At 35.6% G+C, this 14,925-nt stretch overlaps 3 protein-coding genes across 3 annotated transcripts; 1 reads left to right on the top strand and 2 right to left on the bottom strand.

The window, feature by feature from the left end:
- Positions 1-3,314: 3,314 nt before the first annotated feature.
- LOC132187797 (protein ALP1-like) lies at positions 3,315-8,392 on the bottom strand. Its single transcript, XM_059602236.1, has 3 exons — positions 8,065-8,392; positions 7,793-7,931; positions 3,315-4,647 (listed from the first exon to the last, which is right to left on the bottom strand). Exons 2-3 carry the CDS (start codon positions 7,923-7,925, stop codon positions 3,602-3,604), a joined length of 1,179 nt encoding a protein of 392 aa, XP_059458219.1. The 5' UTR covers positions 7,926-7,931; positions 8,065-8,392; the 3' UTR covers positions 3,315-3,601.
- Positions 8,393-10,291: 1,899 nt separating this feature from the next.
- On the top strand, positions 10,292-12,225 carry LOC132187216 (uncharacterized). Its single transcript, XM_059601454.1, has 5 exons — positions 10,292-10,747; positions 10,863-10,981; positions 11,454-11,642; positions 11,734-11,785; positions 11,894-12,225. Exons 1-5 carry the CDS (start codon positions 10,478-10,480, stop codon positions 12,008-12,010), a joined length of 747 nt encoding a protein of 248 aa, XP_059457437.1. The 5' UTR covers positions 10,292-10,477; the 3' UTR covers positions 12,011-12,225.
- Positions 12,226-12,370: 145 nt separating this feature from the next.
- On the bottom strand, positions 12,371-14,776 carry LOC132187217 (nifU-like protein 1, chloroplastic). The gene is made up of 3 exons (XM_059601455.1): positions 14,354-14,776; positions 12,790-12,926; positions 12,371-12,681 (listed from the first exon to the last, which is right to left on the bottom strand). The coding sequence occupies exons 1-3, from the start codon at positions 14,682-14,684 to the stop codon at positions 12,493-12,495; spliced, it is 657 nt and encodes a 218-aa protein (XP_059457438.1). The 5' UTR covers positions 14,685-14,776; the 3' UTR covers positions 12,371-12,492.
- Between the last annotated feature and the right edge of the window lie 149 nt (positions 14,777-14,925).

Below are 14,925 nucleotides of genomic sequence, written 5' to 3'. Positions count from 1 at the left end.
AATTAGGCATAAGTTTTCACATTACATTGCAAATTTGCAATGCAAATTCTCGTATCCATAAAAGTATTACTCTTAAATGGGTCTAGAAAAATTTCTCCAACTTAGAACACATAATCAAATGAATATGAGAATCACATGCTTAAAGATAAATATCATATATTCAAGAAACACCCATCTGGTAAAAAGGTTTTTTATTTTTTTAATAATTTTTAATAATTTTTATTTTTATGTTAAGGCACTAATTTCTTTATTCTTTACTTCCAAAGAAAAGTAGCAACAATTATTTTATACTATTAATTTTCTTTTTTTAATATCACATCATAGAATTGCATCATCCTATTCCATGATTTCTCAATGCCTCCATGTTAGAGGCTGCATGTGTACAAGCATAAGATGACCCTTGTTTATTTCTCTCCATTTCTTTTCCATATCTATATATAATGTTATTGGTGTGAAGAACACTTCAGGGGTCACATATACTGACAGGATATAAACTGTTAGGACCTGCAACATAAGTATCAAAGCAAGTTTGTATCACTTACAAACATGTTCAACTAGTTTTACAACTTTAACTGGTAGATGTAATTGCCATCAGGCTTGCTTCTGCTTCTGCTAAATATTACAAAAAGACTTACTTATGGATTCAACAGGATGTCTTTACTGAACTTAGAATCTCCACCTAAGCCTAACGATCACTAAACATCCTTTTTTCGATAAGTAATTTAAATTCAATAGCAATTCTAGTACACATGAAGAATACGAGAGAATCCCTATAATATAGAAAAAGAATAGCAAAACTCTAAAAACTCTGCGAAATTAGAAGCAAACAATCTAGTAAACGCTACCATTCAAGTCTAAAGGGATTGGAACAACATCTTCTTCAACTCTAACCTCGCAGTCTCATAATCTTTAAAACTCATTGCGTTCCTTTCTCTCCAAATACACTACATTAAATACAAAAGAGCCAACCTTCACATTTCCAAAACATTACGATGTCCCAATTGTCCCCTCCGACTCACCAATAACTCTCTCACCCTTCGAACATAAACCATGCAATCCCTAACAGCTTGAGAAGCGAACTATATAATTCTCTTACAACATCACAACGAAGAAAAAGGTGTTCAATAAACTCCACCACTTTTCTTAAACATACAACACCAATCCACCCAATAACATTTATTTTTCATAAACTATCCAAAATTAAGATTTTTTCTAAAGTCTCTGTCCACACAAAAGAACGCAACTCTCTTGAGATCCTTAGCTTTCCACATACTCTTCCAAAGACCCTAACCTAGAGAGTCCGAATTCGGCCTTTCAAGTAAGAGTGTTCATGCTAGTTACCGCAAAATCATATCAACCAACTAACAACATTATCCAACGAAAAACTCACTCTTGTTTCCAAAATATAACCCCGTCACTGTCCTAACATCACAAGCAGTGCACAGCATCCAAATTAAGCAAAGAACCATTACAAATGCTTCAAAGTTATCTTTACCACCACTTAAATTCAGTAAATAAAATTAGATCCAAAGCCACAAACAACCGGTATCTTTAGTCTTAGCGTATAAATGTGTAAGCAAGCCAATCATAGCAAAAACTTGAGAACAATCCAAATAAATAAGAAATGCGTAGAATTATTTATCTACAGATTGTAATCAGTTTCAAAAGTACTCTACAAAATGCTATTTGATTTAAGGACTTGAAATACAACAACCCAAAATCTTGTTCTGCATAGAACTCATATAATAGTGCAAATGCGAGTCATTTATCAGCATCATTTGTGCTTTCGTTACCAAACTTCTGCTTGAAAGATTCCTGCCTCTGCACCCACATCATGTGCCCCTGCACCCACACTCACACCCACAATTCCTCAAATTCCTTCGCCAATTGAATGAATTGTAAATAACAGTGTGGTTGGGGAACGAAAAAGAATTTGAATTTGGTTTACCTGGAGAGTAGCGGCCCAGGCAATGAGGAAAGAAGCGAACCAGAACTTCTTGTCCTTGAGCAGATTCTTTACTTCCATGGTCAAGATTCAAGAACCACAAAAACCCTAACCCCAGAAATGCTCGGCCTTTGGATTTTGATGAATGAACGATGATTGATCGGTAACTAAGAGCTTTTTCACTTCTTGTGGCGTTTCTTTGGGTTTTTTGGGCTAGAGACTAGTAACCTGTGCCTGATCTGGGTACATACTTCCGTCGCATCCCAAGCCCAAATCTGCTTTATTTTTTATTTTTTATTAGGATACTTCACTTACTCCCAAGCAATTTTCGCGCCTTTTGCAGATATTCCTACATTGTTCAAAGTCTCTCATTTTAGCGTATTAAATTTTTATTTTCTTTCACTTTGCCTGAAGTCCTAATGGATGGGTGTGGAATTACTAAAATACCCTTTATTTTTTATTATAAAAAAAAAAAATAGAATTTTGGAATTTTAGGGGTAAATTTGGGATTTTCAAAAAATTTGGGGGTATAATGGTATTTTACATATTTGACTGTTTGATTTAACTGCAATTCCTAACGGAATGGGGGTAATTGAAAGGAAATCAAAGTTCGATACACTAAAGTAAGAGATTTTGAATACTGGAGAGGTGTTTGCAAAAAGTGCGTAAGTTCATGGGAGAGTAGTTTTTTTTTTTTTTTTTTTTTAACACTAGCCTCCCCCACCTCCACTGACACACACCCAAAAAAAAAAAAAAAGGTATTTAGTTATTTTTAAAATCATTTTATGCTTTATTTTTTGAAAAGTTTGTTTGTGAGAAACATTTTTTAAAAATAATTTTGTAGCTTGTTTTTAAAAATATGTCATGGAAGAATCACATCTAAAAACTTGTTTGGATAACTAATATTTGAGAAGAGTTTTTCAGTATTTGAAAAATGAAAACACTTTGGAAAACTTTGCTAAAAGGAGTCAATTTTTGTTGAGATATAAATATAAGAAATGCTTTCTAGTAAGGTTTATATTTGAAAATTGTTTTATGCTTTTGAATTGCCAGCTAATTATTATTTTCTTAAAAAAAAAATAATAATAAAATTGCGTGGCTCCGTTTGTTACATTTTTCTTCTTCTTTATTTGGATTTTTTTTTTCTTTCAAAAATATATATAAAACTGTTTTTACCTTTATGTTGTATTAGAACAAATTTTCAAACAAAAAACTATATATACACCCTCCGAAAACATTATCAAAGAAATTGCCAATTGAAACGACAAGATGCTAGCAAAAATGAGTGCATGAAAGGAATAGGATAGCTGCACCTTAACCTTGCCTCTACAGCATGATTACAGTTCATCATCCAAGCAACATGAATGTATAAAATGCAAATAAATCATGTCTGCCACATTTTATTGTGTCATGAGAAAACAACTTCACCTCCACCTCCCTGAGTCCCTGGTCATATTCACCATCCGGCTAAACTCTTTTGAGAGAGAGAGAGAGAGAGAGAGAGAGAGAGAGATTCACATATAACTATCATTTAATATATGTTCAAGAAAATAAGCTAACAAGTATAATTTCCCAGTTCAACTAAGAAAAAAAGGCAGAGTAATTAACAATAAACTCATAGACAGTGGTCCACAGGGAGGAGCAAGATGAATGGTTTCAAGATGTTAATTTCCCAGATAAGTAGAGAGAAAGCTTCTCTCTCATGATAATGGCGGTTTTGTCGGCAGATTGGCAAGTTTGTTGCTGGTAACCTGAATCATGATGTCGAGACAAGGGCATTTCATCTTGCACCTCATCCTCCAAATCAATAACTATGTTGTGCAGTATGCAACAAACAAGGATGATCCTTGGCAATCTGTGCTTATCAGGCTTCCACATTACTCCTTGAATTATCCTCCACATCTCCTTCAACCTAGCCAAGGCCCTCTGCGCCACCACACGGGTTGCGAAATGCCGTTTGTTAAACTCGGACTGAAAATCTGAGAGGCCTCTTCCTTGATAAGGAGTAAGGAGCCATGGCAAAAGGGAAAACCCTGCATCTCCTATTATATATTCCCTTAACTCTAATCCTTGAGTGAGCTCCATTTTCTTTCCATTCAACCTCTTACCTTCTTCAGAAAGTTTGAAGAAACCCGAGCTACGGAGCACAAGGTCATCACTCAGACTTCCTGGCCACCCGGTAATTATGTCGCGGAATCTCATATCTGGGTCTACAACTGCCTGCAAGATCATGCTGCAGTTTTTCTCGCGATCAAGCCAGACATCATCTGCTGAGTCCATTGTAGGCAGAGTCATCATGATGTGTGTTATGTCAATTGCACCGCAGCAATTTGGAAGGCCCCGAATTTTCACAAACTTCGATTTTATCTCTTCCATCTCCACCTCTGTTAAAGGCCAACAAAGATGGCGAAGCCCTCTTTCTTCCATTGCTTCCACGAACCTCCAAGTTACTTGGGAAACTGTTGATTGGTTCAACCGAAATGACTCACCAATGCTTGATAATGATTCACCAGAGCTAAGTCTCCTAAGAGCAACGGCTACTTGGTCATTTAAAGACAAAGACTTGCCCTTTAAGTCATTGACGCTTGAAGGCCTAGCCATCATATCATCACTCACAAGTGAACAGATGTAGTTGAATGTCTTTCTTGAAATTTTGAAAACAGATTCAAAATTCTTTGAATTCTTTGATTGAGATAAAGGCCCTGAAAAGTGGCAAATTGGAACATAGTAATTTAAAAATTTGTGCGCATGGTGAAACCAAACGCTCAGAAAAAAAGAAAGAAAAAGAACTTGGTGAAATGAAACATTAAGGAAAAAGTCTTTGCTGCAAATAGGATAGAGAAAGATTCTCTCTCTCTCTCTCTCTCTCTCTCTCTCTCCTATTTATGCACAAGGGATGGAGGTTCTTAGGTAGCAGACAACAAATATTTAAAGGGAATGATGGCCTATTTAGTCTAAATTGTATTCAGATACAAGCAAAACCAGCAAGATTGGTTATATTTTTAAACACGGACAAGGAAAATTTGTATTGAATTCAAAGCCAGAAGAATTGAGTAATTCATATTTTAATATATTCCATTTTCCATATGCACATTTAAATCCATACACTGAACAACATACCACGAAATCGTTTCATCTGCCTAGATGTTTATGTAAAATCCTTTGCTCATAACTGAGAACCAACACTCTCTTATATAATAGCCATGCTTTCTGCAGTCATTTCCATGAGTTTCTCAAGCCCATCCTAAATATCTGAATCTTTCAGTTTTATAGGTTTACAGTATAATCAAATGTCTGACTTTCCTAAAAACCTACACCTCACTGCCTTACTAGAAACACATGTCCTTATGCCTATGACACGTTGTCTTTAGGAGAGGTTTTACTAGTGTAAATTAAGAACACTCATATTCAATTATAGTGATTCATGGAAGCACAATGAGTTTACATATTCAAAAAAGAGCATTCCCTCAGAGTTACCAGAAAACAAACAACAGATTGTATCCAGACAACATTACAAAGCATGTCCTGTTTAGTTATACAACATATCAACTTTGTACTCCTAAACACGTTCTAAAGATATTCACTGGAACAGTAGAGGAAGCAATCTTGCTAATAATGAAATTTAGAAATTGACACATGATGACCACGATATTCTCAATCTGGATTTCCAAGATGAAATACCACATTTTTCCTTTTGACTTCATTAAGAAATTTGAAATCTAAGAAGAAAAATTAAGAAAGTTCCTTCTTTTAGTTTTTAAATACCCTACAAATGCATAATTTTTTGTTGGAACTGTATGTCTAGAAACTTTTAATTGGAGAATTGAAGCAAAACAAACTATAGAGCCTGGAAGTGTCCCAAAATAATCCAGAACATCCAGGAGATACAAAAGAAGCAGGGCTACTGCATTGCCATTTGATGAACAGCATAAAACATTTTAAGATTGCTGCTCGTTTATAATGTTACTGTATGAGAAGGGGTCCATTTCCAAAAGCAAGTTATCCTGGGTGTTTATGTTTTTGAATAAACAGAAAACACTCCTTGATTTCTGCAATTTACAATAATAATGACATATTTTAAAGAAGAGAGATTCTAAAGACAAGAAGGAGAAGCTCTCACACGCATTGAAAACATAAGAACAACTTCCCATTTAATTTTTTAAAAATAAAATCTGGTAGATGATATAGAGTGGAAAAACGTAAAAAAAGGATCATCAATGCATTTAAGGATAGCTAAAAAAATTATGTTTTTGGAACTAATAGATAGAGTCTCAAAAAAAAAAAAAAAATGCAGATGATTGGAAGAATTAGGACAATTACATCCTCTAAAGTACACACTTTTGACATTAACAGGATACAACTTTTCTACTCCTATGCATTATATCTAATCCGAGGACACAAAGCAAGAAAAGCCAAACAAGGTGCTCAATCATTCCTCCCCTACCATAGTTATACTTCTCTGTCAAGTGATTTGTGAAGTCGTCCATTTCTTCCATTCATTTCTTTCCAATATCTATTTTGGACTATTTTCATTAAACAGTGAAAGAAAAATTTTACAAATTATAAATCACAATGTCATCAACAATCTTCCAGAAAGATATTGAATAAAGAAAACAGCAGACCTACTTTTCCAATCATAGTGATCCTCCTTCCCAACATAATAGAATACTAATGTCGATCATAGAGACACGCTGTTAGCAGAAGCTTATGCATACTATGTGACTCCTATAAATTTTGTTGAGGAATGCCAAATAAGGGGCAATGCAGTTGCAGATAGGTTGTTCTGAATCAACATGACATTTTAATTATTAAATCAGAGTATGTGAAAGTCAATGGAAAATTTAACAATTGTGCACTTTCTTCCTTTGCTCCTTTACCTAGTCCATTGGGAAAGGAAGTAAAAATATAATAAACAAGAGAAGCCCAAAGAAGAAGGCTGTTACCGTTTCAAGATATACATATGAGGATATAAGAGGAATAATTCAGACATAAAAGAAATAGAAGATACCACAGTGCAATATTTATACAATACCTCACCGGGTTGCAAGAGAAATACAAGAAACCAATCTTTTTTCTTAAAAAATGGATTTTTTTTACCCAAGTCTTAATGTTTCCCAGATACAAAGAAAACCAACCTATATACCCTCACTAGCAATTCATCAAGCATGCACAGTAAGAGGAACATCATTATTTGGAATCAACACAAACTCAATAACGCATATAAATGAAGAAAAAGCAAAGTATTTCATAGTATAATATTCTTAGGAATACATAAACTATTATTAAAGTCATAGTGTGTGTACAGCCAGAATATTTGAATGAAAGAATACGTCTAGAAATCAATCTCATCAATTGAAACTGGAATTGACCCATGTCCTTAAATTTCATCAAGAACAGAGAAAAAAAACCTAGCTAATGCCCTCGTAATCATCATGCAAGGAATGCTACACTGTCAGCAATATCTATGTATGGAACTAAGCAAATCTCAACCAAACAAATCGACCAGAAGAAGCTAAGCAAGTAATATAAGCAAAAAGATTGTTAGAAGTACACACCAGTTGCCATTTTGCATTACTCGTGCTTTACACACGAAAAAACATGAACGAACATAGACAAAAAAAAAAAACTTTCAATCCAATTACTGAAAACTGCATTGACCCATGTCTTCAAATTTCACCAAAGGCAAAGAAATTCCATCTAACGCCTTCATAAGCAGCAAACCAGACATGACCACTAGCACCAATCTCAATGCATCGAATCAACAGAACTCAAAAAATCAAACCAACCAGCAAGCAAGCAGTATATATAAATGCATAGTACAGAACATTGGAGATTGAAGGACCCTACCAGTAATCCTCTGGGAGAAGTCGTCCCACCAATCCAAGGGCTGGGGTTGGGAGCGCAGCGAAGCAGCCAAGACATTTTGGTCAACTTTCTTTTCTGCCTTCTTCCTCTTCTTGAACCCTCTAATGGGTCCCATTGAATACTGCAAATAAAACCCAGCAGCGTCAACCAAGAAAATCAAGCAGTGAAAGAGAATTCCCAGAGACAATATAAACCAATCAATCATAAGCAAAATTTGAAACCAACGAAAAACATGACAAACAAGTGGAACATACACATAAAAAAATAAAACAAGATTGGGTTTTGAGGATGCAGGTGCTATGTTGAAGAGCCAAAGACGGTGTGGGTTGAGGCAAGTCCTACTTTTTCTTGCGAATTCAAAGCATGCAATAGTATAACCAGTTGTAGGGAATATGTATATAAGAGATAGATATGGGTGAAGAAAAGGCTTTGGAAGGAACCAAGAAGTTGTAAGTGACGCGGGCTGATATATATTTGTCAAGTAAAGACAATGTAGCAGGAGAAGGAGAAAAGAGAGATTCTGGACATGGGTGACTCGCCTGAGTCCCCTCCCCAACCTCCTTTCTTTCTTCTTTTCTTCTGAGTTTATTTATGGGTACATATACATATATTTGTATATAATATATAAATTCGTACCACACACATATATAGCATGTCATAGCTTTCAAATCCCACAAAACCCATATTCCAATTCCCCTAAACAGGCTAAACTTGTGTGTATTATGATCAGTATAAGGTTTAGTTTTAACACTCTGGATTGGGTATTTTTTTCTTTTTCTATTTTCTCAAGTACATTGTTGCCTTCAGAGGGTTCTTGAATCACGAGTCACGAGTCACGATAGTAGATACAGTTAGAACCTTTGTTTCTTGGGTTAGATATTCAGTCCATTGTGCGAGCCGAAGAGCGAGTGAGAGGCTAAACAATGTTGATTAAACTTTTTCTTGTTTTCCCATTACAACCTGACCTACTGTGGTATCAAAAGTTAAGGGCATCACTTGTTTTAAAAGGCCCATATAATTTTATCTGAATTTGCGGTTTCACAGTATTTTTAGCGTTTGATAAAATAATAATTTAATCTTTAAAACTATGTGTTTTTTAAAACACACTCTTCTTGTCTGCGATTTCAAAATAGCGATTTTAAAATATAATTTTTAAAAACACAATTAAGCGTTTGACAAAATTGTTGTTTGACCTTTAAAATCGTAGTTTAATCTTTAAAATTTTACGTTTTCAAAAAAATATATCATTGCTTGTGATTTGAAAACACAGATTTTTTTTTGTGTTTTTCAAATCGTAATCCCAAACAATCTATTTTCTACGATTTGTTTAAAATTGTACTTTTTCTCTATGAAATCACAATACTAAACGTACTCTTAATAGACTGGTGAATTCAAAAAAAAAAAAAATTCAATCCATTTTGGACCAACTTAGTTTGTTTGACAAAACTTTTTAAAATGTGCTTAGTTTTCAATTAAAAAGGTGTTTTTGAGTATTTTTTTTTATTATTATTTTTTTTTTAAAAAAAAAGTAAAACAAATTGGACAAAAAACGATTTTTAACTGCAATATACAAAAAACGATTTTTTTTTTTTTTAATTGGAAGCCGCTTTTCTAGTCCTCACGAACAAAGGGAGTAGGTGGGCTGCTAAAAGCCCAGGAGCGTAGGGCTTTGGGCTAGTTGAATTGGCTTCAGCCCATCAAGCTCAGACCGAGTGTGACTGACTAGTTAAATATTAAAGGCCTTAGGTCCTTAAAAAAATGACAAGTGAGATTTTCCTCTCCCCCTTAAGCATAATCTCCCACTGTTAAATATATTATTTACTAAAAAAAAAAAAAAATTAAATATTAATTAAATAATTAAATTTATCCTCATCATCTACTTAAATGGAAATAACTGATCATTTGATATTGTATCATAATAACAATTATTTCAATGAAATATTTTATATATTAGGCTTTACTTATTAGACATTTGGACAATTAACGATTTAGTAAATTACATACCCACAACTAACAACAAGAAACATGTGGGCCCATGCCTGGGATTTATATAATCCCACATATCTAATAGTAATTTAAAAAATTGAAAGGATGAGAGAACGATCGAAGATGATATATATCATGTCTCATTAGCAAATAACTTTATTTTACTTTTATTTCATAAAAAATTAAATTTATTTTTTATTTTTATATTACATTCATCACTTTTTATTTCTATTAAAAAAAAAAAACTCATTTTTTAGAGTAATAATATATTAATATACACACTCTTACCTTTTTTACACTTATTTTTTATATAAATAAGTAATTTTTAAAGTTATTATTAAATTTGTGATCGAACTTTATTAATTTTGTAATTTAATAATAATTTTAAAAAGTATATAAAAAAAATATATGCCAGAGTATATAGCATTATTTTACTCTTATTGATTTTCTTCCATTTTTTTATTGGAAGGTGTGACAACAATACATCATTTGTCATGTCCTTCCATCTCACAGTGGATAGAAGCACAGCCACCGATTCTCCGATGCAGTTTGTGGTCTCGGATTGAAGGACTTTCAGAGCTGTACTGCACACAGCAGAACTGATTTAAAACTGTCTCCAACTTGCCTGAAATTACATGTAATGTGTAAATGAATGTCCCAAACCCAATGTGAGAGTGAAGAATGCAAACCTTCATTGCTCTGGGCTCCTCTTGCTTTCTTCCCAATAACCATCTCCAAGGGAAGTGCAAAAAAATTGTGCCTAGAACTAATTGCAGCATGAGAAAGCAGACAAGTATAAGCCTTAGAACCCATTGGCGTTCCATTTCACTCTCACTTTTTGGTTCAGGTTTCTTCTTGGGTCCTCTTATTGATGGACTTCATTCTAGGGTGAATCTTGTGGCATACGAAAAAGGGTCAATCGATATTGGTCCTCTCCACACAAACATCTGGGTAAATTCTGGGTGCCATTCTCAGCCTTCCCTTCTGTCTTCTGAACTTGTTTGGAAGCTTCATCCGCTCCCAGATTTTTACCCTGTTCTGTTCCTAATACGCTTAATTTTGCTAGGTTCCTTTCTTGCTTGGGCTGTTTTACTGCACTGTTGGGTTGCTTCAACTCTTCTTGGATGAAAGGGCCTCATCAAAGATTCCAGAGGGGAGCCTAGAGAAATCAGCCGTTTCACTGATGTGGGTAATCTTTGATCTCTAAATTCTAACAGTAAGGATGGATACCTTGCATGTTTATTTTCCAGTTTGCCAGTAAACGAAATCATCACACTCAGAAATTATTTGATAGAATGCCTCAACCACGTTAGGATTCTAGAGGGGCTGCATTGTATTTATAATTCAACTGTTTTGCATCAGTTTGTATTGTATAGTAAGTAGGAAACAATCTTTACAGAATATACGTCAAAAGAGAATTCTAAAATTATAAGAAGTCAAGTCTTCAGATGATCTCTGGGTCTCTCTGCTTCTCGAGCATGAGTTGGTCTTTATCCTCGTCTATAGTAGTTTCAAGTTGTTTAGGATTGCTCTGTTGAGACTCATTTGTTGCGGTATGCTCTTCTACACAGGAGGAGAGGTTAAGTTTCTCTTCAATAGTCAGCTAGCATGTATTGCTTAATTTGCCTGATAACAGCTACATCCTTGTTTTACTCAGAGCACTGGTGCTATTTATTGAATTGAGTGCTGAACTTTATAAAGCTGGAGTAGCAGACAATGTCGAGGCCTACATATTATTTGCAGCAGCAGAATTCTTCTGGTTTTCCCTGGACAGGACATGGCTTGGGTTCACATTAGCATGCATTGTTGGAATTGGCTGCCCACTGGCTGAGATCCCATTAATGAAGTAAGTCTATCTTCTTTCTCAATGGATTCATCACCAATCATTAACTGAAAAATCTGTAGGTGTTGATGGATCTATCTGTATTCATATTCAGGTTCTTCAACCTTTGGTATTATCCACAAGCAAACATAGAAATCTTTGGCCAGGTAATTAATTGACTATAGAAACGACTAAGAGCATTTTTCTTTTTATATAATTTTTTTTTATATAATGTCTTCATTCTTCTCAGAAATTTGAGATTTCTGTTGTCGCAGGGATTTGTCAGCTGGACAGTCACTTGCTACTTTGTTTACACACTGTTTTTGATCAGATTATCACGCTGGCTGAAATCAACCATTGCTGCTACTGATACAGACAATACGTCTGCCTAGGAAAACCTGTTTGGTCAGGAATTGTACCATGACATGAGCCAAAGTTTAAGAAAAGGCAACAAAGTCAAACCGAAAAGAGCCTTCGATGTAATTAATATGTTTAGCTATAGTAAATGAAGCTGCATTAGAGAAACATCCTATGGATCCATTGATAGATTTGTATTATCAATAATAATGAGCTACGACTGATTTAAAGCTTTCCAACAGTCGACTAATTGAGTGTTCTCCAAAATGGCACCAAATTGCACGAAAAAGATATCCAAACAATATTTATCGGTAAATTTACATATACATCGATCCAACCAAGAGAACCAATTGGTGCGACGTTTACCGAAGGCCAACAAGGGATGGGGAAAGACATTAAGCAAGGAAACCTTTGACTATGGACTAGATGAAATATCCATTGTAAACATTGTAAAAAGATACATAGCACAAGACAAGATAACAAATTAGCTGAGCTTCTAACATAGTGAGCAGCCAACCTACTCAGCGAACACAACATTCACAAGATCTGGGAACTTCTCTTTGATTGCTGCTTTAACTCCTGTTCCAATGGATTCAGGCCCCACATACTTTACAAGGCAATCGCCTCCTTCAACAGACAACACTTCCACACTCCCACCATAGTTCTTAATGGCTGGTCTCAATACGTCAAGATGACCATTTACTGCCTGCAGTGGCAGAGCATCTAGAAATGTCATGATCATTGAATGAATGAAACTCAACTCATTTCTTAATGTCTTTCTTTCCTTATCACCTGATGTCAGTGTGAAACTCACCTCAACAGTTGTCTCCCTTGCTTCACCATCATCTACTTGGCGAATGTCCTTCACTGCATCTCCAAACTTTTCTTTTAGTACTCGTTCAATCCCCATCGTCATTGTAGTTGTTGAGCTAGGACAGCTCCCACATGCTCCTGCATATTAGTTCAATGCCGCAGAACTCTCAGCTGGGTTTAGTAGGATCATATGCTTGTGATGCATTCTTTAAAAATATAAAAGGATTATATGTGTGACAATGGAAATGAACACCATACACCCATATCAAACAATCTTTGTTTTTCTCCCCTATTTTTCTCAGTGGAAGCTTAGAATAACCAAGGAGAAGATATCGGATAGAATTTGTTTTCACTTACAAGTGTACTTTGTATTAGTAGATGTGCAGTAGGTTTCTATCTCACAGCAATTACAATCATGTAACAACTCTTCTAACTGTTTCTATTAATGCAACACCAAGGGTATCAGTATCACCATACCGTGAAGCCAAAAATCTTTTCCATAAATTGTGCTCCTTTATGGTATCCAACTTCCAAGCCTCGACATTTGTCACCCATGGCTACTAGAGATTCATCCTCTTCATCCACCACCTCAAACACCATCCGTCCTCAACCATCTCCTCTTCATGTTCCTCAAATAACAAAGAATAATATACTTTCTGTTCACCAACTTACCCGTGATAATGGCGTCTATTTCGAGTTTTATCCCTCTTTTTTCTGTGTCAAGGATTCCAGCACAGGGACTATCCTCTTTCACAGCAAGAGTAAGAATGGCGTTTACCCGTTGAACTCTTCTTGAAGTAGCTTTTCTTGGAGAAAGAACTTCAGTGATCAATTGGCATCAGCATCTATGTCATCTCTCCTCCAAAATCGTTAGCCAAGTCCTCTCTCGGAATCATCTTCGTGCCCTCCAGATTAAGGTAGCATCCAATTCTGTGTAATGCATGCCAGCTTGGAAAAAAGCCACTGTCTCCCGTTTCCCTCGTCCTTCCCCAGTTGGTTCCAGCAATAATAATAAATTCTATGTTTCCTTTGTTGACGATTTTAGCGGCTTTGAATGGCTCTTTCCTATTCAAAATAAATCTGATATTGTGCAAGTTTTTGTTGCCTTTAAAGATCATGTTGAGCGATTATTTGGCAGAAAAATAAAGGCTCTTCAATCAGATTAGACAATGATCCGGATGTACATCACTCTATGATGCAGAGTTAAACAAACTGTCAAATGGTACATAAGGGGATTAACCTTGATCATATTAATTGCTCCCTAGCCCATGATATCCTCCATATATTAAACCAGAAAAAAAAAAAAGAAAAAAAAGAAAAAAAAGAATCAAGTATTCTAAAACAATTTCATTGAAGTTGCTTAAGAAAATTCATCCAAAAAAAAAAGCAAAAAAGAAAAGAGTTGCTTGAACAAGCTCCACGAGAGCAAAACAAAAACACCCCAATACTAAGAATTAAAAAAGCTATGCCATTCAATACCTTTGCTTTCAAAACAAACAACCCAATCAAATTAATTTCAAATTTAAGATAAGCAAATAAAGGAAGAAGAAGAAGAGCCAAGCCACCTTGGAGTTTGAGAGATACGATGCCGTCTTCGACAGACACAACGTCGACGTTTCCACCATCGGCAATGAGATAAGGCCGAACGTCCTCGAGAACCAAGTCCACGTTTCGAGCGGTGAGTTCGAATTTCTGGGCAGAGTATAGTCCTGGCGAAGAGCCAGTGGGTGCGCTTGGGTTCGAGGCCTTGATGGCAGTTCTGGAAAAGACCCTCTTTTGAGAGGGAAATCGGCGTTGCTTCAGAGATTTGAATTGTGGGCATTGGTGAGGTTTGAGTGGGATTTCGGGGGGAGGTGTTAGGGTTCTGGGCAATCCGATGGTGGTTAGAGACGCCATTGTTGGCGCAGCGTCGAGTCAGAAATGGTGAGGAATTGAGGATTGAATGAACTTGGGGTTAGTTCTGATATTTTGGGAAGTTGAGGGCAATCCGGATTAAATATGAAAAGTAATACTAGGTAGTGGACTAGTGGGCGTGACTCGTGAGTGTGTGGACCGTGTGATCGCGGGAGAAGGACTGATAGAGTGCAGTGAGCACTACGGAACATGCTGCATACCCTAAGCTTATAACGTGCCACGT

This window comes from Corylus avellana, chromosome ca7 (genome assembly GCF_901000735.1).
Source record: "Corylus avellana chromosome ca7, CavTom2PMs-1.0".
NCBI classification, from domain to species: Eukaryota; Viridiplantae; Streptophyta; class Magnoliopsida; order Fagales; family Betulaceae; genus Corylus; species Corylus avellana.
The sequence above is the reverse complement of the archived record's forward strand: the minus strand, read 5'-3'. Positions and strand labels throughout refer to the sequence as shown.